At 44.8% G+C, this 27,994-nt stretch overlaps 1 protein-coding gene across 1 annotated transcript; it reads left to right on the top strand.

Moving 5' to 3' along the window:
• Window positions 1-4: 4 nt before the first annotated feature.
• On the top strand, window positions 5-27,994 carry tmem179ba (transmembrane protein 179Ba). The gene is made up of 5 exons (XM_071334122.1): window positions 5-456; window positions 22,173-22,369; window positions 25,565-25,702; window positions 26,115-26,193; window positions 26,924-27,994. Exons 1-5 carry the CDS (start codon window positions 349-351, stop codon window positions 27,080-27,082), a joined length of 681 nt encoding a protein of 226 aa, XP_071190223.1. The 5' UTR covers window positions 5-348; the 3' UTR covers window positions 27,083-27,994.

Raw genomic sequence — 27,994 nt, 5'->3', positions numbered from 1 at the left:
CTCTTAGCCAATATTGGGATTTTGGGGTCTCCAACAATCCTCCATTGCGCATCTAGAAATAGAGCAACCACCACAATATCCATGTCGAATTATCTGATGAGATTATCATTCAAATTCTTCACACCAGGACAGGGCAGGTCAAAGAGTTATTTTAGATAGTTGTAGTTTGTATTGGATATTTCTCGATTTCTCCGGATGCATGCACCGGTGGTTTTCAACTGTGTCGAATTCGGAGGGAGTTCCAGAACGCAGTTATAAACGGTTGGAGCGCGTCCCGTTTGTAGTCTAGTCAGTCAGGCGGTCTGTTAGATCCGAGAGGGAGAGGGAGAGGGCTTGAGTAGGGGACAAATGATGGCAATAGCGAAGATACCGTGGCTACTTCTCCTCGAGATGGGATTGTACGCCAGTTGTTTCGTTTGTGGAATCGTCACGGCAGCTTCTCTCACTATCACACAGGTAAAGAAAGTGAAAAACTTTTGTCTTCTCATGTTAACTTTGCAAACACTGGTAGGCTAATGTTGCCATACTGTTTCGACTGGCTGTCTGCTTTGGACTGACTTGTATGTCGCAGTTGTACAAGTTTACTTTGATTTACTTTCCCGAGCTGACTTTTCTTTCTTGGAATCACCAGATAAAATGAGTTTGACTGGGGGAGAATAGTAGCCTAATTTGACGTCTTATGATTGAATAAGCGTTTGTACATTAGGGGAAAGTAGGACTCTGAAAGTGTATGAAACGGGTCATATGACCGACTGCCTCGCTGCTTTCTCCTAATGCTGTACCCGTTGCACCATCCTAATTCTGTACCAGAATGGGTACGTGAAAACCCACTTAAAGCCATATTAACGCTATATTCATTCAACCGAGGCAGGGCTTAAAGGCAGGGCAATATGTAACTTTTTTGGGGCGACCAAATTCACATATAAAATGTGAGTTATAAATTCATCATTCTACTTGAAAGCAAGTCAAATCAGCTGTAGTTCTGTTATATGTTTGCTATTTATATGCTTTACCCTTATTAAGTATTGTTTTTGCGTCTTTAACTTTCGGTTTTGTACAACGTTGTACAACGTCTCTACACGAGACGATGTTATGTTCACGTAAACTGAAATTAGGCAAACTATTAAAAGAGTTTTAGCAACCAGGAAATGGTGGAGCGATTTCTGCATAGTGCAAGTTTAAGCTATTTCACCTAGTTCATATTCAACCTACAATAGCCAACTGGCTACTTTCTATAGTGACACATGACCTCTCTTACAGCTTTCACTTGTTCCTGAAATATCAGTCCCGGGAAGTGTAGCTAAAGATGTGACACAGTCATGGCTGTGACTTGTGAGAGTGTAACTATAGTAACGTGGAACTAAAACCAAAGAGCTCTGATACAGACATGTAATCATGTGACCTGGCTGCGGTCTCCTGGTGTCAAATTATAAACCGCATGCTTTGAGTCAAGAGCAAAATGACCGAGACAAAGATGACAGAGAGAGAGAGACAGAGAGAGAAATACTTGAATCAGTCATAGAGCCCATTGCCCTTTATGGTTGTGAGGTCTGGGGTCCGCTCACCAACCAAGATTTCACAAAATGGGGCAAACACCAAATTGAGACTCTGCATGCAGAATTCTGCAAAAATATCCTCCGTGTACAACGTAGAACACCAAATAATGCACGCTGAGCAGAATTAGGCCGATACCCACTAATTATCAAAATCCAGAAAAGAGCCGTTAAATTCTACAACCACCTAAAAGGAAGCGATTCCCAAACCTTCCATAACAAAGCCATCACCTACAGAGAGATGAACCTGGAGAAGAGTCCCCTAAGCAAGCTGGTCCTAGGGCTCTGTTCACAAACACAAACACACCCCACAGAGCCCCAGGACAACAGCACAATTAGACCCAACCAAATCATAAGAAAACAAAAAGATAATTACATGACACATTGGAAAGAATTAACAAAAAAACAGAGCAAACTAGAATGCTATTTGGCCCTAAACAGAGAGTACACAGTGGCAGAATACCTGACCACTGTGACTGACCCAAACTTAAGGAAAGCTTTGACTATGTACAGACTCAGTGAGCATAGCCTTGCTATTGAGAAAGGCCGCCGTAGGCAGACATGGCTCTCAAGAGAAGACAGGCTATGTGCTCACTGCCCACAAAATGAGGTGGAAACTGAGCTGCACTTCCTAACCTCCTGCCCAATGTATGACCATATTAGAGACACATATTTCCCTCAGATTACACAGATCCACAAAGAATTCGAAAACAAATCCAATTTTGATAAACTCCCATATCTACTGGGTGAAATTCCACAGTGTGCCATCACAGCAGCAAGATTTGTGACCTGTTGTCACAAGAAAAGGGCAACCAGTGAAGAACAAACACCATTGTAAATACAACCCATATTTATGCTTATTTATTTTAACTTGTGTGCTTTGGCCATTTGTACATTGTTACAACACTGTATATATATAATATGACATTTGTGATGTCTTTATTGTTTTGAAACTTCTGTATGTGTAATGTTTACTGTTAATTTGTATTGTTTGTTTCGCTTTTGTGTATTGTCTACCTCACTTGCTTTGGCAATGTTAACACATGTTTCCCATGCCAATAAAGCCCCTTGAATTTAATTTAATTGAATTGAGAGAGAGACAAAGATGACAGAGAGAGAGAGACAGAGAGAGAAAGCGAGAGAGAGAGAGACAGAGAGAGACAGAGAGAGAAAGAGAGAAAGAGAGACAGAGAGAGAGGGGGGGGGGGGGGCGTCAATTGGGTATGCTAGCTCAACACCAACAATTTAAAATAGGCTACTAAAATCATTCCAATCCCGATTAAAAGACAAATGTAGTTTAGCGGTATTAGAAGGACCTTCTTGACTTTAGGACCATGCAGACGCCTGGGAGCGGGAGGGAAGGCCATTTGTATGGCTGTCTTTATGGATAGCAGAGATCTTTATATAATCACGAGATGCTTATGTCTCTGCCCTAACAATATGAGTCATTGTTCCAAAGGCGGGAAGGCATGCAACAATCATAGGTCCAAAATAAGCCCATAGAAACGCATTGGGTTTATTTTGGACAGAGTTTGATGAGAGTGAAACCTCTCGCTTCGCCTCTTCCTCTCTGTGGAAAGCATCGACACAGCTGCAGGGAATAGCGGGGAATTTTTCTCAACACATCTCAGAGGTAAACATGTCTATAGTAGATGGCTTTGGCTAGGTAAGTGCTGATTGACTTGACGTGAAAATAGTGGACTTAACGCCACTCCATGGCGAAGGAAGTTTATGATTTACTTCACTAACGGAGTGTAGCCGAGACAAGGCTTTTTAAAATCTAGCTCCAACTACATCGATTCGACCACAGTGGCGTGTATTCATGGATGCCAAGGGAAGACTTCCCCCAAAAATGTAGTCTGTTTCATAATTTCCCAAGTGGCTTTCTCAACGGAGAAATCAATCAGAGCGAGAGAAACAGCGCCCCTCTGTCTCAGTATGTGTAGCCCATGTATCTGATGCTGTCTGGCCAAAAAAGAGTATTACATGTTGGCATTTTGCTGCCCGTAGCTTTGAATTCAATAGTAAGGGAAGCGAGCTAGCATTTGGCCTCTCTTGATAATATTTTTTTTTATAATAGCCAATCAGCGTTGAGCTGAGCTGAGTGAGCTCAACTGTGATTGGTTCTGAAACAGCAACAAAAAAATGTCAAGGGATGCCAGTTTGGATTTGGCTTCACACCAATCAAATCACACCAAAGCAAAATGTCATTGTTAGCTTCTCTATGTTGTTGTCCTACAGTAGCTAAGCAGCAGCTGAAAATCAAGGAGAATGGAAGGCCGACCCCCCCCCCCCCACAAAAACAAAGTAATACACTTTTTTGTCACTCAGTCCGGCTTTCAACTTACTCTTGAAAGTTGTAATGGTAGAATGCACAAGGTGACATTTCTATATTGGGTCGTGCATCATCAGTTCCTCTTGTCATGTCAGTCATTACAGACCTTACAGAGATATTTATAACTTGTCAGAAATGTCCAGATCAACTAGCCCATGTTAGCTAACGTTTTTTTAGCTAGGGTTTTTTAACCCATAGATATTGTTGTAATGTTTGAGTCAGTCAAATATCACATGAATACATATTAGGCATGGCAAAAATGTATAGAATTGCAAGAAAATTAGCTTTAAAACAGCAACATTTTCTTTGCACCACATGACAAAATGTTTAGAATTGCAAGAAAATAAGCTTTAAAACAGCAACATTTTCTCCGCCAACCAGAGGGGTTGTGAACAGTTTGTGTCGTGAACAGTGCTTGTCCCCATAGAAATAGACTTGGTGGGGCTTGAGTTGAAACGTTTTGGGGACCCCTGTGCTAAATGACTCAAATGTCAAAATGTAAAATGTAAGCCTATGACATTGCACTGCCATAGGCTTTCTCAAGCACGCTAAACTGCCGAGGTTACTGCCTGTTTGAAAAATATATGTTACATTATATAACTAGTTGATATTATGGTTTCGATGAACTAATCTTAAATAGCACTTGTTTTTTATTAACTGAATATATGTGGCAATTTAGAAATGACGATTTCTTATCTGTAATGTTATGATAAATTAGGCATTGTTGGCATATATGCCTATGTAACAGTATAACTTTACGGCTTCCCCTCGCCCCGACCCGGGCGCGAACCAGGGACCTTCTGCACACATCAACAACAGTCACCCACGAAGCATCGTTACCCATCGCTCCACAAAAGCCGCGGCCCTTGCAGAGCAAGGGGAAACACTACTTCTAGGTTTCAGAACAAGTGACGTAACTGATTGAAACGCTATTAGCGCGTTCCCGCTAATTAGCTAGCCATTTCACATCCGTTACACCTAAATAATTGCACACAATTTTTTCTGGCATTGTGTTCTAAAAATATGTCTTTTTTTAATTCCAGTACTCAAGTTCAATATAATTTATTATGGCAGAAACTACGAATAATTATTGTGTTCTGTTCATAAATATGGATTCGCCTTGTAAAGAAACTGTGTAGAATTGCATCAAATGGTAAAAAATAAAAATAATAAAAGTAATATTTTTTTAACTTTCAGACAAAGTCAGGCGCCCATGTCTGAGCTAATATCTAGTATGACATGTCTTTATAGACATGAGGTGAATGTTCAGTCTCCTATTGACTGAGGTGAATGTTCAGTCCCCTATTGGCTGAGGTGAATGTTCAGTCTCCTATTGGCTGAGGTGAATGTTCAGTCTCCTATTGGCTGAGGTGAATGTTCAGTCTCCTATTGGCTGAGGTGAATGTTCAGTCTCCTATTGGCTGAGGTGAATGTTCAGTCTCCTATTGACTGAGGTGAATGTTCAGTCTCCTATTGACTGAGGTGAATGTTCAGTCTCCTATTGACTGAGGTGAATGTTCAGTCTCCTATTGACTGAGGTGAATGTTCAGTCTCCTATTGACTGAGGTGAATGTTCAGTCTCCTATTGACTGAGGTGAATGTTCAGTCTCCTATTGACTGAGGTGAATGTTCAGTCTCCTATTGACTGAGGTGAATGTTCAGTCTCCTATTGACTGAGGTGAATGTTCAGTCTCCTATTGACTGAGGTGAATGTTCAGTCTCCTATTGACTGAGGTGAATGTTCAGTCTCCTATTGACTGAGGTGAATGTTCAGTCTCCTATTGACTGAGGTGAATGTTCAGTCCCCTATTGGCTGAGGTGAATGTTCAGTCTCCTATTGGCTGAAGTGAATGTTCAGTCCCCTATTGACTGAGGTGAATGTTCAGTCCTCTATTGACTGAGGTGAATGTTCAGTCTCCTATTGACTGAGGTGAATGTTCAGTCTCCTATTGACTGAGGTGAATGTTCAGTCTCCTATTGACTGAGGTGAATGTTCAGTCCTCCTATTGACTGAGGTGAATGTTCAGTCTCCTATTGACTGAGGTGAATGTTCAGTCCTCCTATTGACTGAGGTGAATGTTCAGTCTCCTGTTGACTGGGGTGAATGTTCAGTCCTCTATTGACTGAGGTGAATGTTCAGTCTCCTATTGACTGAGGTGAATGTTCAGTCTCCTATTGACTGAGGTGAATGTTCAGTCTCCTATTGACTGAGGTGAATGTTCAGTCTCCTATTGACTGAGGTGAATGTTCAGTCCTCTATTGACTGAGGTGAATGTTCAGTCTCCTATTGACTGAGGTGAATGTTCAGTCTCCTATTGACTGAGGTGAATGTTCAGTCCTCCTATTGACTGAGGTGAATGTTCAGTCTCCTGTTGACTGGGGTGAATGTTCAGTCCTCTATTGACTGAGGTGAATGTTCGGTCTCCTATTGACTGAGGTGAATGTTCAGTCTCCTATTGACGGAGGTGAATGTTCAGTCTCCTATTGACTGAGGTGAATGTTCAGTCCTCTATTGACTGAGGTGAATGTTCAGTCTCCTATTGACTGAGGTGAATGTTCAGTCTCCTATTGACTGAGGTGAATGTTCAGTCTCCTATTGACTGAGGTGAATGTTCAGTCCTCTATTGACTGAGGTGAATGTTCAGTCTCCTATTGACTGAGGTGAATGTTCGGTCTCCTATTGACCGAGGTGAATGTTCAGTCTCCTATTGACTGAGGTGAATGTTCAGTCTCCTATTGACTGAGGTGAATGTTCAGTCCTCTATTGACTGAGGTGAATGTTCAGTCTCCTATTGGCTGAGGTGAATGTTCAGTCCCCTATTGACTGGGGTGAATGTTCAGTCTCCTATTGACTGAGGTGAATGTTCAGTCTCCTATTGACTGAGGTGAATGTTCAGTCTCCTATTGACTGAGGTGAATGTTCAGTCTCCTATTGACTGAGGTGAATGTTCAGTCTCCTATTGACTGAGGTGAATGTTCAGTCTCCTATTGACTGAGGTGAATGTTCAGTCCTCCTATTGACTGAGGTGAATGTTCAGTCTCCTATTGACTGAGGTGAATGTTCAGTCTCCTATTGACTGAGGTGAATGTTCAGTCCCCTATTGGCTGAGGTGAATGTTCAGTCTTCTATTGGCTGAAGTGAATGTTCAGTCCCCTATTGACTGAGGTGAATGTTCAGTCCTCTATTGACTGAGGTGAATGTTCAGTCTCCTATTGACTGAGGTGAATGTTCAGTCTCCTATTGACTGAGGTGAATGTTCAGTCTCCTATTGACTGAGGTGAATGTTCAGTCTCCTATTGACTGAGGTGAATGTTCAGTCCTCTATTGACTGAGGTGAATGTTCAGTCCTCTATTGACTGAGGTGAATGTTCAGTCTCCTATTGACTGAGGTGAATGTTCAGTCCTCCTATTGACTGAGGTGAATGTTCAGTCTCCTGTTGACTGGGGTGAATGTTCAGTCCTCTATTGACTGAGGTGAATGTTCAGCCTCCTATTGACTGAGGTGAATGTTCGGTCTCCTATTGACTGAGGTGAATGTTCAGTCTCCTATTGACTGAGGTGAATGTTCAGTCTCCTATTGACTGAGGTGAATGTTCAGTCTCCTATTGACTGAGGTGAATGTTCAGTCCTCCTATTGACTGAGGTGAATGTTCAGTCTCCTGTTGACTGGGGTAAATGTTCAGTCCTCTATTGACTGAGGTGAATGTTCGGTCTCCTATTGACTGAGGTGAATGTTCAGTCTCCTATTGACTGAGGTGAATGTTCAGTCTCCTATTGACTGAGGTGAATGTTCAGTCCTCTATTGACTGAGGTGAATGTTCAGTCTCCTATTGACTGAGGTGAATGTTCAGTCTCCTATTGACTGAGGTGAATGTTCAGTCTCCTATTGACTGAGGTGAATGTTCAGTCTCCTATTGACTGAGGTGAATGTTCAGTCTCCTATTGACTGAGGTGAATGTTCAGTCCTCCTATTGACTGAGGTGAATGTTCAGTCTCCTGTTGACTGGGGTGAATGTTCAGTCTCCTGTTGACTGGGGTGAATGTTCAGTCCTCTATTGACTGAGGTGAATGTTCAGTCTCCTATTGACTGAGGTGAATGTTCGGTCTCCTATTGACTGAGGTGAATGTTCAGTCTCCTATTGACTGAGGTGAATGTTCAGTCTCCTATTGACTGAGGTGAATGTTCAGTCTCCTATTGGCTGAGGTGAATGTTCAGTCTCCTATTGACTGAGGTGAATGTTCAGTCTCCTATTGACTGAGGTGAATGTTCAGTCTCCTATTGACTGAGGTGAATGTTCAGTCCTCTATTGACTGAGGTGAATGTCCAGTCCCCTATTGACTGAGGTGAATGTTCAGTCCCCTATTGACTGAGGTGAATGTTCGGTCCTCTATTGACTGAGATGAATGTTCAGTCTCCTATTGACTGAGGTGAATTTTCAGTCTCCTGTTGACTGGGGTGAATGTTCAGTCTCCTGTTGACTGAGGTGAATGTTAAGTCTCCTATTGACTGAGGTGAATGTTCAGTCTCCTATTGACTCTGGGTGAATGTTCAGTCTCCTGTTGACTGGGGTGAATGTTCAGTCTCCTATTGACTGAGGTGAATGTTCAGTCTCCTATTGACGGAGGTGAATGTTCAGTCTCCTATTGACTGAGGTGAATGTTCAGTCCTCTATTGACTGAGGTGAATGTTCAGTCTCCTATTGGCTGAGGTGAATGTTCAGTCCCCTATTGACTGGGGTGAATGTTCAGTCTCCTATTGACTGAGGTGAATGTTCAGTCTCCTATTGACTGAGGTGAATGTTCAGTCTCCTATTGACTGAGGTGAATGTTCAGTCTCCTATTGACTGAGGTGAATGTTCAGTCTCCTATTGACTGAGGTGAATGTTCAGTCTCCTATTGACTGAGGTGAATGTTCAGTCCTCCTATTGACTGAGGTGAATGTTCAGTCTCCTATTGACTGAGGTGAATGTTCAGTCTCCTATTGACTGAGGTGAATGTTCAGTCCCCTATTGGCTGAGGTGAATGTTCAGTCTCCTATTGGCTGAAGTGAATGTTCAGTCCCCTATTGACTGAGGTGAATGTTCAGTCCTCTATTGACTGAGGTGAATGTTCAGTCTCCTATTGACTGAGGTTAATGTTCAGTCTCCTATTGACTGAGGTGAATGTTCAGTCTCCTATTGACTGAGGTGAATGTTCAGTCTCCTATTGACTGAGGTGAATGTTCAGTCCTCTATTGACTGAGGTGAATGTTCAGTCCTCTATTGACTGAGGTGAATGTTCAGTCTCCTATTGACTGAGGTGAATGTTCAGTCCTCCTATTGACTGAGGTGAATGTTCAGTCTCCTGTTGACTGGGGTGAATGTTCAGTCCTCTATTGACTGAGGTGAATGTTCAGCCTCCTATTGACTGAGGTGAATGTTCGGTCTCCTATTGACTGAGGTGAATGTTCAGTCTCCTATTGACTGAGGTGAATGTTCAGTCTCCTATTGACTGAGGTGAATGTTCAGTCTCCTATTGACTGAGGTGAATGTTCAGTCCTCCTATTGACTGAGGTGAATGTTCAGTCTCCTGTTGACTGGGGTGAATGTTCAGTCCTCTATTGACTGAGGTGAATGTTCGGTCTCCTATTGACTGAGGTGAATGTTCAGTCTCCTATTGACTGAGGTGAATGTTCAGTCTCCTATTGACTGAGGTGAATGTTCAGTCCTCTATTGACTGAGGTGAATGTTCAGTCTCCTATTGACTGAGGTGAATGTTCAGTCTCCTATTGACTGAGGTGAATGTTCAGTCTCCTATTGACTGAGGTGAATGTTCAGTCTCCTATTGACTGAGGTGAATGTTCAGTCTCCTATTGACTGAGGTGAATGTTCAGTCCTCCTATTGACTGAGGTGAATGTTCAGTCTCCTGTTGACTGGGGTGAATGTTCAGTCTCCTGTTGACTGGGGTGAATGTTCAGTCCTCTATTGACTGAGGTGAATGTTCAGTCTCCTATTGACTGAGGTGAATGTTCGGTCTCCTATTGACTGAGGTGAATGTTCAGTCTCCTATTGACTGAGGTGAATGTTCAGTCTCCTATTGACTGAGGTGAATGTTCAGTCTCCTATTGGCTGAGGTGAATGTTCAGTCTCCTATTGACTGAGGTGAATGTTCAGTCTCCTATTGACTGAGGTGAATGTTCAGTCTCCTATTGACTGAGGTGAATGTTCAGTCTCCTATTGACTGAGGTGAATGTTCAGTCCTCTATTGACTGAGGTGAATGTCCAGTCCCCTATTGACTGAGGTGAATGTTCAGTCCCCTATTGACTGAGGTGAATGTTCGGTCCTCTATTGACTGAGATGAATGTTCAGTCTCCTATTGACTGAGGTGAATTTTCAGTCTCCTGTTGACTGGGGTGAATGTTCAGTCTCCTGTTGACTGAGGTGAATGTTAAGTCTCCTATTGACTGAGGTGAATGTTCAGTCTCCTATTGACTCTGGGTGAATGTTCAGTCTCCTGTTGACTGGGGTGAATGTTCAGTCTCCTATTGACTGAGGTGAATGTTCAGTCTCCTATTGACTGAGGTGAATGTTCAGTCTCCTATTGACTGAGGTGAATGTTCAGTCCTCTATTGACTGAGGTGAATGTTCAGTCTCCAATTGACTGAGGTGAATGTTCAGTCTCCTATTGACTCTGGGTGAATGTTCAGTCTCCTGTTGACTGGGGTGAATGTTCAGTCTCCTATTGACTGAGGTGAATGTTCAGTCCTCCTATTGACTGAGGTGAATGTTCAGTCTCCTGTTGACTGGGGTGAATGTTCAGTCCTCTATTGACTGAGGTGAATGTTCAGCCTCCTATTGACTGAGGTGAATGTTCGGTCTCCTATTGACTGAGGTGAATGTTCAGTCTCCTATTGACTGAGGTGAATGTTCAGTCTCCTATTGACTGAGGTGAATGTTCAGTCTCCTATTGACTGAGGTGAATGTTCAGTCCTCCTATTGACTGAGGTGAATGTTCAGTCTCCTGTTGACTGGGGTAAATGTTCAGTCCTCTATTGACTGAGGTGAATGTTCGGTCTCCTATTGACTGAGGTGAATGTTCAGTCTCCTATTGACTGAGGTGAATGTTCAGTCTCCTATTGACTGAGGTGAATGTTCAGTCCTCTATTGACTGAGGTGAATGTTCAGTCTCCTATTGACTGAGGTGAATGTTCAGTCTCCTATTGACTGAGGTGAATGTTCAGTCTCCTATTGACTGAGGTGAATGTTCAGTCTCCTATTGACTGAGGTGAATGTTCAGTCTCCTATTGACTGAGGTGAATGTTCAGTCCTCCTATTGACTGAGGTGAATGTTCAGTCTCCTGTTGACTGGGGTGAATGTTCAGTCTCCTGTTGACTGGGGTGAATGTTCAGTCCTCTATTGACTGAGGTGAATGTTCAGTCTCCTATTGACTGAGGTGAATGTTCGGTCTCCTATTGACTGAGGTGAATGTTCAGTCTCCTATTGACTGAGGTGAATGTTCAGTCTCCTATTGACTGAGGTGAATGTTCAGTCTCCTATTGGCTGAGGTGAATGTTCAGTCTCCTATTGACTGAGGTGAATGTTCAGTCTCCTATTGACTGAGGTGAATGTTCAGTCTCCTATTGACTGAGGTGAATGTTCAGTCCTCTATTGACTGAGGTGAATGTCCAGTCCCCTATTGACTGAGGTGAATGTTCAGTCCCCTATTGACTGAGGTGAATGTTCGGTCCTCTATTGACTGAGATGAATGTTCAGTCTCCTATTGACTGAGGTGAATTTTCAGTCTCCTGTTGACTGGGGTGAATGTTCAGTCTCCTGTTGACTGAGGTGAATGTTAAGTCTCCTATTGACTGAGGTGAATGTTCAGTCTCCTATTGACTCTGGGTGAATGTTCAGTCTCCTGTTGACTGGGGTGAATGTTCAGTCTCCTATTGACTGAGGTGAATGTTCAGTCTCCTATTGACGGAGGTGAATGTTCAGTCTCCTATTGACTGAGGTGAATGTTCAGTCCTCTATTGACTGAGGTGAATGTTCAGTCTCCTATTGACTGAGGTGAATGTTCAGTCTCCTATTGACTGAGGTGAATGTTCAGTCTCCTATTGACTGAGGTGAATGTTCAGTCCTCTATTGACTGAGGTGAATGTTCAGTCTCCTATTGACTGAGGTGAATGTTCGGTCTCCTATTGACCGAGGTGAATGTTCAGTCTCCTATTGACTGAGGTGAATGTTCAGTCTCCTATTGACTGAGGTGAATGTTCAGTCCTCTATTGACTGAGGTGAATGTTCAGTCTCCTATTGGCTGAGGTGAATGTTCAGTCCCCTATTGACTGGGGTGAATGTTCAGTCTCCTATTGACTGAGGTGAATGTTCAGTCTCCTATTGACTGAGGTGAATGTTCAGTCTCCTATTGACTGAGGTGAATGTTCAGTCTCCTATTGACTGAGGTGAATGTTCAGTCTCCTATTGACTGAGGTGAATGTTCAGTCTCCTATTGACTGAGGTGAATGTTCAGTCCTCCTATTGACTGAGGTGAATGTTCAGTCTCCTATTGACTGAGGTGAATGTTCAGTCTCCTATTGACTGAGGTGAATGTTCAGTCCCCTATTGGCTGAGGTGAATGTTCAGTCTCCTATTGGCTGAAGTGAATGTTCAGTCCCCTATTGACTGAGGTGAATGTTCAGTCCTCTATTGACTGAGGTGAATGTTCAGTCTCCTATTGACTGAGGTTAATGTTCAGTCTCCTATTGACTGAGGTGAATGTTCAGTCTCCTATTGACTGAGGTGAATGTTCAGTCTCCTATTGACTGAGGTGAATGTTCAGTCCTCTATTGACTGAGGTGAATGTTCAGTCCTCTATTGACTGAGGTGAATGTTCAGTCTCCTATTGACTGAGGTGAATGTTCAGTCCTCCTATTGACTGAGGTGAATGTTCAGTCTCCTGTTGACTGGGGTGAATGTTCAGTCCTCTATTGACTGAGGTGAATGTTCAGCCTCCTATTGACTGAGGTGAATGTTCGGTCTCCTATTGACTGAGGTGAATGTTCAGTCTCCTATTGACTGAGGTGAATGTTCAGTCTCCTATTGACTGAGGTGAATGTTCAGTCTCCTATTGACTGAGGTGAATGTTCAGTCCTCCTATTGACTGAGGTGAATGTTCAGTCTCCTGTTGACTGGGGTGAATGTTCAGTCCTCTATTGACTGAGGTGAATGTTCGGTCTCCTATTGACTGAGGTGAATGTTCAGTCTCCTATTGACTGAGGTGAATGTTCAGTCTCCTATTGACTGAGGTGAATGTTCAGTCCTCTATTGACTGAGGTGAATGTTCAGTCTCCTATTGACTGAGGTGAATGTTCAGTCTCCTATTGACTGAGGTGAATGTTCAGTCTCCTATTGACTGAGGTGAATGTTCAGTCTCCTATTGACTGAGGTGAATGTTCAGTCTCCTATTGACTGAGGTGAATGTTCAGTCCTCCTATTGACTGAGGTGAATGTTCAGTCTCCTGTTGACTGGGGTGAATGTTCAGTCTCCTGTTGACTGGGGTGAATGTTCAGTCCTCTATTGACTGAGGTGAATGTTCAGTCTCCTATTGACTGAGGTGAATGTTCGGTCTCCTATTGACTGAGGTGAATGTTCAGTCTCCTATTGACTGAGGTGAATGTTCAGTCTCCTATTGACTGAGGTGAATGTTCAGTCTCCTATTGGCTGAGGTGAATGTTCAGTCTCCTATTGACTGAGGTGAATGTTCAGTCTCCTATTGACTGAGGTGAATGTTCAGTCTCCTATTGACTGAGGTGAATGTTCAGTCTCCTATTGACTGAGGTGAATGTTCAGTCCTCTATTGACTGAGGTGAATGTCCAGTCCCCTATTGACTGAGGTGAATGTTCAGTCCCCTATTGACTGAGGTGAATGTTCGGTCCTCTATTGACTGAGATGAATGTTCAGTCTCCTATTGACTGAGGTGAATTTTCAGTCTCCTGTTGACTGGGGTGAATGTTCAGTCTCCTGTTGACTGAGGTGAATGTTAAGTCTCCTATTGACTGAGGTGAATGTTCAGTCTCCTATTGACTCTGGGTGAATGTTCAGTCTCCTGTTGACTGGGGTGAATGTTCAGTCTCCTATTGACTGAGGTGAATGTTCAGTCTCCTATTGACTGAGGTGAATGTTCAGTCTCCTATTGACTGAGGTGAATGTTCAGTCCTCTATTGACTGAGGTGAATGTTCAGTCTCCAATTGACTGAGGTGAATGTTCAGTCTCCTATTGACTCTGGGTGAATGTTCAGTCTCCTGTTGACTGGGGTGAATGTTCAGTCTCCTATTGACTGAGGTGAATGTTCAGTCTCCTATTGACTGAGGTGAATGTTCAGTCTCCTATTGACTGAGGTGAATGTTCAGTCCTCTATTGACTGAGGTGAATGTTCAGTCTCCTGTTGACTGGGGTGAATGTTCAGTCTCCTATTGACTGAGGTGAATGTTCAGTCTCCTATTGACTGAGGTGAATGTTCAGTCTCCTATTGACTGAGGTGAATGTTCAGTCCTCTATTGACTGAGGTGAATGTTCAGTCTCCAATTGACTGAGGTGAATGTTCAGTCTCCTATTGACTCTGGGTGAATGTTCAGTCTCCTGTTGACTGGGGAGAATGTCCAGTCCCCTATTGACTGAGGTGAACGTCCAGTCCCCTATTGACTGAGGTGAATGTTCAGTCCCCTACTGACTGAGGTGAATGTTCAGTCCCCTGTTGACTGGGGTGAATGTTCAGTCTCCTATTGGCTCTAGGTGAATGTTCAGTCTCCTATTGGCTGAGGTGAATGTTCAGTCTCCTATTGGCTGAGGTGAATGTTCAGTCTCCTATTGGCTGATGTGAATGTTCAGTCCCCTATTGGCTCTGGGTGAATGTTCAGTCTCCTATTGGCTGAGGTGAATGTTCAGTCCCCTATTGGCTGAGGTGAATGTTCAGTCCTCCTATTGACTGAGGTGAATGTTCAGTCTCCTGTTGACTGGGGTGAATTTTCAGTCTCCTATTGACTGAGGTGAATGTTCAGTCTCCTATTGACTGAGGTGAATGTTCAGTCTCCTATTGACTGAGGTGAATGTTCAGTCCTCTATTGACTGAGGTGAATGTTCAGTCTCCAATTGACTGAGGTGAATGTTCAGTCTCCTATTGACTCTGGGTGAATGTTCAGTCTCCTGTTGACTGGGGAGAATGTCCAGTCCCCTATTGACTGAGGTGAATGTCCAGTCCCCTATTGACTGAGGTGAATGTTCAGTCCCCTACTGACTGAGGTGAATGTTCAGTCCCCTACTGACTGAGGTGAATGTTCAGTCCCCTGTTGACTGAGGTGAATGTTCAGTCCCCTGTTGACTGGGGTGAATGTTCAGTCTCCTATTGGCTCTAGGTGAATGTTCAGTCTCCTATTGACTGAGGTGAATGTTCAGTCCTCTATTGACTGAGGTGAATGTCCAGTCCCCTATTGACTGAGGTGAATGTCCAGTCCCCTATTGACTGAGGTGAATGTTCGGTCCTCTATTGACTGAGATGAATGTTCAGTCTCCTATTGACTGAGGTGAATGTTCAGTCTCCTACTGACTGAGGTGAATGTTCAGTCTCCTATTGACTCTGGGTGAATGTTCAGTCTCCTACTGACTGAGGTGAATGTTCAGTCTCCTATTGACTCTGGGTGAATGTTCAGTCCCCTATTGACTGAGGTGAATGTTCGGTCCTCTACTGACTGAGGTGAATGTTCAGTCTCCTGTTGACTGAGGTGAATGTTCAGTCTCCTATTGACTGAGGTGAATGTTCAGTCTCCTATTGACTGAGGTGAATGTTCAGTCTCCTATTGACTGAGGTGAATGTTCAGTCCCCTATTGACTGAGGTGAATGTTCGGTCCTCTACTGACTGAGGTGAATGTTCAGTCTCCTATTGACTGGGGTGAATGTTCAGTCTCCTATTGACTGAGGTGAATGTTCAGTCCCCTATTGACTGAGGTGAATGTTCGGTCCTCTATTGACTGAGGTGAATGATCAGTCTCCTGTTGACTGGGATGAATGTTCAGTCTCCTATTGACTGAGGTGAATGTTCAGTCTCCTATTGGCTCTAGGTGAATGTTCAGTCTCCTATTGGCTGAGGTGAATGTTCAGTCCTCCTATTGACTGAGGTGAATGTTCAGTCTCCTATTGACTGAGGTGAATGTTCAGTCTCCTGTTGACTGGGGTGAATGTCCAGTCCCCTGTTGACTGAGGTGAATGTCCAGTCCCCTGTTGACTGAGGTGAATGTTCAGTCCCCTACTGACTGAGGTGAATGTTCAGTCTCCTATTGACTGAGGTGAATGTCCAGTCCCCTATTGACTGAGGTGAATGTCCAGTCCCCTATTGACTGAGGTGAATGTTCAGTCCCCTACTGACTGAGGTGAATGTTCAGTCTCCTATTGACTGAGGTGAATGTTCAGTCCCCTATTGGCTGAGGTGAATGTTCAGTCTCCTATTGACTGAGGTGAATGTTCAGTCCCCTGTTGACTGAGGTGAATGTTCAGTCTCCTATTGACTGAGGTGAATGTTCAGTCTCCTACTGACTGAGGTGAATGTTCAGTCCCCTGTTGGCTCTAGGTGAATGTTCAGTCTCCTATTGGCTCTAGGTGATTGTTCAGTCTCCTATTGGCTGAGGTGAATGTTCAGTCTCCTATTGGCTCTAGGTGAATGTTCAGTCTCCGATTGGCTGAGGTGAATGTTCAGTCTCCTATTGGCTGAGGTGAATGTTCAGTCTCCTATTGGCTGAGGTGAATGTTCAGTCCCCTATTGGCTCTGGGTGAATGTTCAGTCCCCTATTGGCTCTGGGTGAATGTTCAGTCCCCTATTGGCTCTGGGTGAATGTTCAGTCTCCTATTGGCTCTGGGTGAATGTTCAGTCTCCTATTTTTTTTTTTTTTTTTTTTTTTCACCTTTATTTAACCAGGTAGGCTAGTTGAGAACAAGTTCTCATTTGCAACTGCGACCTGGCCAAGATAAAGCATAGCAGTGTGAACAGACAACACAGAGTTACACATGGAGTAAACAATAAACAAGTCAATAACATGGTAGAAAAAAAGAGAATCTATATACAATGTGTGCAAAAGGCATGAGGTAGGCAATAAATCGAATAATTACAATTTAGCAGATTAACACTGGAGTGATAAATCATCAGATGATCATGTGCAAGAAGAGATACTGGTGTGCAAAAGAGCAGAAAAGTAAATAAATAAAAGCAGTATGGGGGGTGAGGTAGGTAAATTGGGTGGGTAGTTTACAGATGGACTATGTACAGCTGCAGCGATCGGTTAGCTGCTCGGATAGCAGATTTTTAAAGTTGTTGAGTTAGATAAAAGTCTCCAACTTCAGAGATTTTTGCAATTCGTTCCAGTCGCAGGCAGCAGAGAACTGGAAGGAAAGGCGTCCAAATGAGGTTTTAGCTTTAGGGATGATCAGTGAGATACACCTGCTGGAGCGCGTGCTGCGGGTGGGTGTAGCCATCGTGACCAGTGAACTGAGATAAGGCGGCACTTTACCTAGCATAGCCTTGTAGATGACCTGGAGCCAGTGGGTCTGACGACGAACATGTAGCGAGGGCCAGCCGACTAGGGCATACAGGTCGCAGTGGTGGGTCGTATAAGGTGCTTTAGTAACAAAACGAATGGCACTGTGATAAACTGCATCCAGTTTGCTGAGTAGAGTGTTGGAAGCTATTTTGTAGATGACATCGCCGAAGTCGAGGATCGGTAGGATAGTCAGTTTTACTAGGGTAAGTTTGGCGGCGTGAGTGAAGGAGGCTTTGTTGCGGAATAGAAAGCCGATTCTTGATTTGATTTTGGATTGGAGATGTTTGATATGAGTCTGGAAGGAGAGTTTGCAGTCTAGCCAGACACCTAGGTACTTATAGATGTCCACATATTCTAGGTCGGAACCGTCCAGGGTGGTGATGCTAGTCGGGCGTGCGGGTGCAGGCAGCGAACGGTTGAAAAGCATGCATTTGGTTTTACTAGCGTTTAAGAGCAGTTGGAGGCCACGGAAGGAGTGTTGTATGGCATTGAAGCTCGTTTGGAGGTTAGATAGCACAGTGTCCAAGGAAGGGCCGGAAGTATATAGAATGGTGTCGTCTGCGTAGAGGTGGATCAGGGAATCGCCCGCAGCAAGAGCAACATCATTGATGTATACAGAGAAAAGAGTCGGCCCGAGAATTGAACCCTGTGGTACCCCCATAGAGACTGCCAGAGGACCGGACAACATGCCCTCCGATTTGACACACTGAACTCTGTCTGCAAAGTAGTTGGTGAACCAGGCAAGGCAGTCATTAGAAAAACCGAGGCTACTGAGTCTGCCGATAAGAATATGGTGATTGACAGAGTCGAAAGCCTTGGCCAGGTCGATGAAGACGGCTGCACAGTAATGTCTTTTATCGATGGCGGTTATGATATCGTTTAGTACCTTGAGCGTGGCTGAGGTGCACCCGTGACCGGCTCGGAAACCGGATTGCACAGCGGAGAAGGTACGGTGGGATTCGAGATGGTCAGTGATCTGTTTGTTGACTTGGCTTTCGAAGACCTTAGATAGGCAGGGCAGGATGGATATAGGTCTGTAACAGTTTGGGTCCAGGGTGTCTCCCCCTTTGAAGAGGGGGATGACCGCGGCAGCTTTCCAATCCTTGGGGATCTCAGATGATACGAAGGAGAGGTTGAACAGGCTGGTAATAGGGGGTGCGACAATGGCGGCGGACAGTTTCAGAAATAGGGGGTCCAAATTGTCAAGCCCAGCTGATTTGTATGGGTCCAGGTTTTCCAGCTCTTTCAGAACATCTGCTATCTGGATTTGGGTAAAGGAGAAGCTGGGGAGGCTTGGGCGAGTAGCAGCGGGGGGGGGGCGGGGCTGTTGGCCAAGGTTGGAGTCGCCAGGAGGAAGGCATGGCCAGCCATTGAGAAATGCTTGTTGAAGTCTTCGATTATCACGGATTTATCGGTGGTGACCGTGTTACCTAGCCTCAGTGCAGTGGGCAGCTGGGAGGAGGTGCTCTTGTTCTCCATGGACTTTACAGTATCCCAGAACTTTTTGGAGTTAGAGCTACAGGATGCGAATTTCTGCTTGAAAAAGCTGGCCTTTGCTTTCCTGACTGACTGCGTGTATTGGTTCCTGACTTCCCTGAACAGTTGCATATCGCGGGGGCTCTTCGATGCTATTGCAGTTCGCCACAGGATGTTTTTGTGCTGGTCGAGGGCAGTCAGGTCTGGAGTGAACCAAGGGCTATATCTGTTCTTGGTTCTGCATTTTTTGAACGGAGCATGCTTGTCTAATATGGTGAGGAAGTAACATTTAAAGAATGACCAGGCATCCTCAACTGACGGGATGAGGTCAATATCCTTCCAGGGTACCCGGGCCAGGTCGATTAGAAAGGCCTGCTCGCAGAAGTGTTTTAGGGAGCGTTTGACAGTGATGAGGGGTGGTCGTTTGACCGCGGACCCGTGGCGGATACAGGCAATGAGGCAGTGATCGCTGAGATCTTGATTGAAGACAGCAGAGGTGTATTTGGAGGGCAGGTTGGTCAGGATAATGTCTATTAGGGTGCCCATGTTTACGGATTTAGGGTTGTACCTGGTGGGTTCCTTGATGATTTGTGTGAGATTGAGGGCATCAAGCTTGGATTGTAGGACTGCCGGGGTGTTAAGCATATCCCAGTTTAGGTCACCTAACAGAACAAACTCTGAAGCTAGATGGGGAGCGATCAATTCACAGATGGTGTCCAGGGCACAGCTGGGAGCTGAGGGGGGTCGGTAGCAGGCGGCAACAGTGAGAGACTTATTTCTGGAGAGATTAATTTTTAAAATTAGAAGTTCGAACTGTTTGGGCATAGACCTGGAAAGTATGACAGAACTTTGCAGGCTATCTCTGCAGTAGATTGCAACTCCTCCCCCTTTGGCAGTTCTATCTTGACGGAAAGTGTTATAGTTGGGTATGGAAATCTCAGAATTTTTGGTGGCCTTCCTAAGCCAGGATTCGGACACGGCAAGGACATCAGGATTGGCAGAGTGTGCTAAAGCGGTGAGTAAGGCAAACTTAGGGAGGAGGCTTCTGATGTTGACATGCATGAGGCCAAGGCTTTTTCGATCACAGAAGTCAACAAATGAGGGTGACTGGGGACATGCAGGGCCTGGGTTTACCTCCACATCACCCGAGGAACAGAGGAGTAGTAGGATGAGGGTGCGGCTAAAGGCTATCAAAACTGGTCGCCTAGAGCGTTGGGGACAAAGAATAAAAGGAGCAGATTTATGGGCGTGGTAGAATAGATTCTGGGCATAATGTGCAGACAGGGGTATGGAGGGGCGCGGGTACAGCGGAGGCAAGCCCAGGCACTGGGTGATGATAAGAGAGGTTGTATCTCTGGACATGCTGTTCTCAATGGGTGAGGTCACCGCATGTGTGGGGGGTGGGACAAAGGGGGTATCAGAGGTACGGAGAGTGGAACTACAGGGTCCATTGCAAACCAAAACAATGATAATGAAAACTAGCCTGAACAACAGTATGCAAGGCATATTGATATTTGAGAGAGACATACAATAAGGCATAAAGTGATTGCAGGTCTTGATTGGGAGAGCTAGCTAAAACAACAGGTAAGATAACAGCAGCAATAACAGGGTGCTAGTCTAACACAGCAACAACAGGTAAAAATGGCGACGCCTAGGCAGAGAGGGTCGGATTAACTACACACAGATCCTGAGTTAAAGCACAGAGCCGACAGATAAAACACAAATAAACAGAATGGAGTACCGTGAATTAATGGACAGTCAAGCAGGCGTCAGTTATGTAGCCACGTGATCATAGTGTCCAGGGGGCAGCCGTAGATGGAGCAGGGAGGCCTCCACTAAGCTAGCACGCGGCGTTTAAAGTTAGTAGCCCGGGGGGTGGTCTGCTCAGACGGAGGGGGTCTGCTCAGACGTGGTCGTGTCGACAGAGAATCCAGAGAATCCAAGCCGAATGGCGAAAGAGAGGTTGTGAATTGTAGAATTGTGTTTGCTAACTGGTGCTAGCTTCGTGGCAGTGGCGCTAACTGCGCTAGCGGCAAGCTAGCTGTGAGGATCAGAAGTAGTGGCTCAGGGATTACGGCAGGAATCCGGCGTTGTTGTCGAGAGACAGTCCGATGCTGGTAAATTGGTGAGTAATATCCAGGCTAATAACAGGGCTGGTGTCTGTGCAGAAGGTAAAAGCTACTAGCAGCGGCAAAAAAATGGCTAAATTAGCTTGTAGCTGATTTAGACCAGTTGTGATGGATTGGCAGGGCTCTGTGTCGGCAAAAAAAAGGTCCAGTCCAATTGGCAAAAGAGGTATTGTAGCCCAAGAATTCGCTGGTAGACCTCTTCGGCTAGCCGGCAGATGGGCCTAGCTCGAGGCTAGCTCAAGGCTAACTGGTGCTTGCTTCGGGACAGAGGTGTTAGCCAGTAGTAGCCACTCGGTTGCAGCTAGCTAGCTGTGATAATACGGTGTAATTGTCCAGAGCTTGCGTCAGGAATCCGGTGATGTGGTAGAGAAAAAGCAGTCCTATATGCTCTGGGTTGATATCGCGCTTGCAGACTGGCAGGTATTGGCCCGGTATTGAAGCTGGCTGTGTCCGAGTTAAGGGCGAAGACCGCAGCAGTGGCTAACTGACTACTAGCTAGTAGCTAGTTATCTGGCTAGCTTCTGATTGGGGTTACGGTTCTAAAGTATAAAAAAAATAGCAGGTCCGTACCACATTGGGTGAGGCGGAATGTAGGAATGTATATTCAGTTCCTAGATGGAAAGTGAAATTAAAATATATACGAAATGTATACGAAAAATACGAATACTATTTACACGGGACAGACAGGACAAAGACACATCCGACTGCTACGCCATCTTGGATTGGCTCTGGGTGAATGGTGCTACAGCAACAAAGGTGATAATGGCTGGAGTCAATGTTGCTTGTTATTGCTGTTCCTCACAGCACGTTAAAGGTTTTAAACTAATGTATAAATTCACTAATTAAGCTTTGCCATACCCTGGTTTAGCTGAATTGATGCCCCTGACAGACAGACGGACAGAGAGAGACGGAGACGGCGAAACACAGACAGACAGACGGACAGAGAGAGACGGAGACGGCGAAACACAGACAGACAGACGGACAGAGAGTTCTTTGAACCACTATGACAGGTCATGTTAATTCTGTGGATTTTCAGTCAATTTTAAACTAACAATGATTGGTGATCTCTTTCCCTCTCTACCCCCCCCCCCCCCCCCCATCTCTGTCCAGGGGAGTTTCAGGGGTCTCTGTATCCTGTATGGGACAGTAAATCACAACTCGTCATCAGACTCCATATTGGTCCAGACCTCCAGCTCTCCCTCGCTCTGTTACTTTGTCTCTGCTATCTCAGTGTGTGTAGCAGTGTTCTGTTTCTCCATATCACTATACTGGATATATACATGCTGCCTGGATGGAGGGGTTAACAGGTGAGTGTTTCTCTGTATATATCACTGTACATGTCTATCTATATACAGTGCATTCGGGAAAGTATTCAGACCCCTTGACTTTTTCCCTATTTTGTTAGGTTACAGCCTTATTCTAAAATTGATTAAATTGTCCCCCCCCCCCCATCAATCTACACACAGTACCCCATAATGACATCACAATACCCCATAATGACATCTCAATACCCCATAACGACATCACAATACCCCATAATGACATCACAATACCCCATAATGACAAAAACAAGATTTAAGAAATGTTTGTTAATATAAAAAAACTGAAATATCAGATTTACATAAGTATTCAGACCCTTTACTCGGTACTTTGTTAAAGCACCTTTGGCAGTGATTACAGCCTCGAGTCTTCTTGGGTATGATGCTACAAGCTTGGCACACCTGTATTTGGGGAGTTTCTTCCATTCTTCTCTGCAGATCCTCTGAAGCTCTGTCATGTTGGATGGGAACGTTGCTGCACAGCTATTTTCAGGTCTCTCCAGAGATGTTCAATCGGGTTCAAGTCCGGGCTCTGACTGGGCCACTCAAGGACATTCAGAGACTTGTCCCGAAGCCACTCCTGTGTGGTCTTGGCTGTGTGCTTAGGGTCGTTGTCCTGTTGGAAGGTGAACCTTCGTCCCAGTCTGAGGTCCTGAGCGTTCTGGAGCAGGTTTTCATCAAGGATCTCGCTTGGCATTCAGGCCTAAGGGTTCAATCTTGGTTTCATCAGACCAGAGAATCTTGTTTCTCATGGTCTGAGAGTCTTTGGGTGTCTTTTGAAAACTCCAAGCAGGCTTTCATTTGCCTTTTACTGAGGGAGTGGCTTCCATCTGGCCACTGTACCATAAAGGCCTGATTGGTGGAGTGCTGCAGAGATGGTTGTCCTTCTGGAAGGTTCTCCCATCTCCACAGAGGAACTCTGGAGCTCTGTCAGAGTGACCATCAGGTTCTTGGTCACCTCCCTGACCAAGGCCCTTCTCCCCCTGACTGCTCAGTTTGGCCAGCTCTAGGAAGAGTCTTGGTGGGTCCAAATTTCTTCCATTTAAGAATGGAGGCCACTGTGTTCTTGGGGACCTTCAATGCTGTAGATCTGTGCCTCGACACAATCCTGCCTCTAAGCTCCAGGGACAATTCGACTTTGACTTCATGGCTTGGTTTTTGCTCTGACATGTACTGTCAACTGTGGGACCTTGTATTGACAGGTGTGTACCTTTCCAAATCCTGTCCAATCAATTGAATTTACCACAGGTGAACTCCAATCAAGTTGTAGAAACATCTCAAGGATGATCAATGGAAACAGGATGCACCTGAGCTCAATTTCGAGTCTCATAGCAAAGGGTCTGAATACTTATGTAGATACGGTATCGGTTTTTTATTTCATAAATTAGCAAAAAATTCTAAAAACCTGTTTTCGCTTCATCATTATGGGGTATTGTGTGTACATTGCTGAGTATTTTTTTATCCATTTTAGAATAAGGCTGTAACGTAACAAAATGTGGGAAAAGTCAAGGGGTCTGAATAATTCCCGAATACACTGAACAAGCTGCCTGTGACAAATTGACAATTTTGCTTCATGTTTAAACTGCCATTTTTCCTTTATCGTTTTTTCCATTAAAATAATTAAAAAAAATCTAAATTCCATGTCAATTCACAATGCAGAATAATGGTCCTATTACTATAACCGCTAGGGTCGGGCAGTGACGTTATCTCTACCTCAGTCAGATACCCTTGAAAGCGTCTCGGCTACGGCATGTTTGTTTGTCTGGAAGGCTACAGCTACAGGGACGAAACCTTCTCGCTTTAGAAGTGCCCGTTCAGTGGCGCTTTGAAACTTACAGCCATCACTAAGCAACCAAAACTGTCAAATCAAATCATCTGGAACGGGGGAGACTGATTAGTTGTCGTACTTCCCGAGAAACACAAACACCGGCGTCTTTCATAGCGAGCGACGGAGATAAGAGGGGCACAGTATAGGCGGGTCGGCCACCAGTCTGACAGTCAGAACCGCGCGCTAGGCCTATCTGTGTCTCTTAACGGAATGCTGTATTTCGCATTGAATAAACTAGGATATTCTACACTCAACAGACCGAAGACTGAACACACACATCATTAGCAAAGAGAAAGCTGCACTGTGATTTTAATATATGTTACTGGAATACTTAAGGTCTGTTATCTTCTTCCCCAGAGTCAGCTGAACTTGTGAATACCATTTGTATGGTCTCCGTGTCCAGTATGAAGGAAGTTAGAGGTCGTTTTGCGAGACAATGCTAACTAGTGTTAGCGCGCAATGACTGGAAGTCTATGGGTATCTGCTAGCATTCCATTTCATTAACAAGGCTTCTTTTCATTTAAGAGTTTCAATTCGCTAGTCAGAAAAGTCCTTATAGGCCTCTCCCACTAGAATGAACAATATGCATATTCTAGTGCTCTCTATTGATAGGCTAGGTGCCTGTCAGTCACAAAGCCAGCGCTGTCCCGCCTCTCGGTACCTGTTTTAATAGGCTAGGTGCCTGTCAGTCACAAAGCCAGCGATGTCCCGCCTCTCGGTACCTGTTTTAATAGGCTAGGTGCCTGTCAGTCACAAAGCCAGCGATGTCCCGCCCCTCTCTGTGTTATTTTGGAATCAGATTGAGTCAAGTCATTAGAATGTACCAGAGGCCACTAAAATAGAGCTCCGTCTGCAATTTCTTTTCCATTCTGTGGATTTCCCCCCGATTTGGCTGGCTACTCCATGTACTTTTGCGTAGATGATAACATTTTTAACCCATTATTATGTGCATTGTGCAACATTCCGCAATGTCTGTCTAACCTTATGACGTGTGTGTGTGTGTGTGTCCGTCATTCGTGTGTGTGTTTCTGTATGGTGTGTGTGTGTGTGTGCGTGTGTGTGTGTTTCTGTATGGTGTGTGTGTGTGTGTGTGTTTCTGTATGGTGTGTGTGTGTGTGTGTTTCTGTATGGTGTGTGTGTGTGTGTGTGTGTGTGTGTTTCTGTATGGTGTGTGTGTGTGTGTGTGTGTTTCTGTATGGTGTGTGTCTGTATGGTGTGTGTGTGTGTGTGTGTGTGTTTCTGTATGGTGTGTGTGTGTGTGTGTGTGTGTTTCTGTATGGTGTGTGTGTGTGTGTGTGTGTGTGTGTGTGTTTCGTGTGTGTGTGTATGGTGTGTGTGTGTGTGTGTGTTTCCAGAGAGCGTCTATGGCTGAACGTGACCCTGGTGGTGTGTGGAGTGTTTCTCTTCTTCCTCCTGGTGACGGGCTGTGTGTTGAAGATAGGAAGAGACTCTCTGTGTGACTCTGTCCTACACGCTGTCCCCAACATCACCAGGTACCATACACATCTACCTAAACTGCTCCGACCACCAATACGACTCTAAATGGTTTGTGAGTACTACCACCAATACGACTCTAAATGGTTTGTGAGTACTGCTACTACCACCAATACGACTCTAAATGGTTTGTGAGTACTGCTACTACCACCAATACGACTCTAAATGGTTTGTGAGTACTGCTCCGACCACCAATACGACTCTAAATGGTTTGTGAGTACTGCTACTACCACCAATACGACTCTAAATGGTTTGTGAGTACTGCTACTACCACCAATACGACTCTAAATGGTTTGTGAGTAGCAGTACTCACAAACCATTTTGTAAACCAGTAGCTGTTTACACACTTTACAAACGTGTCAACATTCCTATTGCAAATGAATGAATTGTGGATTTACTCCCTCTATCTAGCTGTGAAGAGGCTCAGTCTCGAACCTGGATCAGTCCTTACACTGGAACACAGTTCTACACTGGACTGTACAACGCTGGGGTCAGTATTAACACACAGTACTACACTGGACTGTACAGGTCTGGGGTCAGTATTAACACACAGTTCTACACTGGACTATACAGGGCTGGGGTCAGTATTAACACACAGTACTACACTGGACTATACAGGTCTGGGGTCAGTATTAACACACAGTTCTACACTGGACTATACAGGTCTGGGGTCAGTATTACCACACAGTTCTACACTGGACTATACAGGTCTGGGGTCAGTATTAACACACAGTACTACACTGGACTATACAGGTCTGGGGTCAGTATTAACACACAGTACTACACTGGACTATACAGGTCTGGGGTCAGTATTAACACACAGTTCTACACTGGACTGTACAACGCTGGGGTCAGTATTAACACACAGTACTAACCTGGACTATACAGGGCTGGGGTCAGTATTAACACACAGTTCTACACTGGACTATACAGGTCTGGGGTCAGTATTACCACACAGTTCTACACTGGACTATACAGGTCTGGGGTCAGTATTAACACACAGTTCTACACTGGACTATACAGGTCTGGGGTCAGTATTAACACACAGTTCTACACTGGACTATACAGGTCTGGGGTCAGTATTAACACACTGGACTATACAGGTCTGGGGTCAGTATTAACACACAGTTCTACACTGGACTATACAGGTCTGGGGTCAGTATTAACACACTTATCTGACATCATCACACCACCCCGTATTCTTCTTCTTCTCTCTCCAGACTGCAGTGTGGGTGAACTTATTTTTCTGGATTCTGATTGGCGTGCTGGTGGTGATCCAGAGAGGTCAAGGGTCAGAGTTCAGAATGACGGCGGCCGACCCCTTAGCCACGCCCTCTGAGACAGAACCTTTCTTCCCGCGCCCGACCCGGCCCGGGTGACTCATAACCGTCTCGCCTTACGACCTGTTGGCTAGACACGTGTGGATGTGCGCAAACACATGACGGAGACACACACACACACGGGGGACGGACACACACACATACTCCTCACTGTCTGACCTGTTAGTAGAGAATGAATGAACCTCACCCTGTGTATGTTTTCAGAGAGAGGCTGTGTGTGTGTGTGAGAGAGAGTCCTCCACACACACACACACACACACACACTGTTCCTGGGGTCAGTGTCTATGCGGATCTCTGGTTCTGAGTACTGCGCCCCAGTGAAGCAGAGATGGCCTAGCTGATTTAAGGCAGCATTTGTCTCTTCACTGGGCTAAAGGATTTAACAAACATATACCATTGGTAACACGTAGTGCCACTGTAGCTTGCTCTGTGGTCCCTCCATCCACAGACCTTGCTCTGTGGTCCCTCCATCCACAGTCCTTTCTCTGTGGTCCCTCCATCCACAGACCTTGCACTGTGTGTGTGTGTGTGTGTGTGTGTGTGTGTGTGTGTGTGTGTGTGTGTGTGTGTGTGTGTGTGTGTGTGTGTGTGTGTGTGTGTGTGTGTGTGTGTGTGTGTGTGTGTGTGTATCCCACTACGGACCACTGCCAAACCAAGGCTACTGCACCACAGTCAGCTTTCAGCAATGTCACACTGTCCTACAGACAGACACACCTTATAATGTCTTCCTGACTACTAAGACACAAAGCAACCATTTTGTTACTGCGTTCCCTTTCTGCCTGCACTTACTTAGATTCTTTTTTTAATTATTAAAAAGCAAAAACATGTATTTTGTTTGAGTGAATGAATTATTGTTGCCATTTGTTGATACTGTATTGTTGAATCCTTTTTACAGAGCTTTATTAAAAGCAGGTATCGACCATCCAATTAAAGATACATTTTGTTTGTTCA

The sequence above is a fragment of the Salvelinus alpinus genome, chromosome 11 (genome assembly GCF_045679555.1).
Source record: "Salvelinus alpinus chromosome 11, SLU_Salpinus.1, whole genome shotgun sequence".
NCBI lineage: Eukaryota > Metazoa > Chordata > Actinopteri > Salmoniformes > Salmonidae > Salvelinus > Salvelinus alpinus.
Note: the sequence above shows the minus strand (reverse complement) of the source record. Positions and strands in the feature narration are given on the sequence as shown.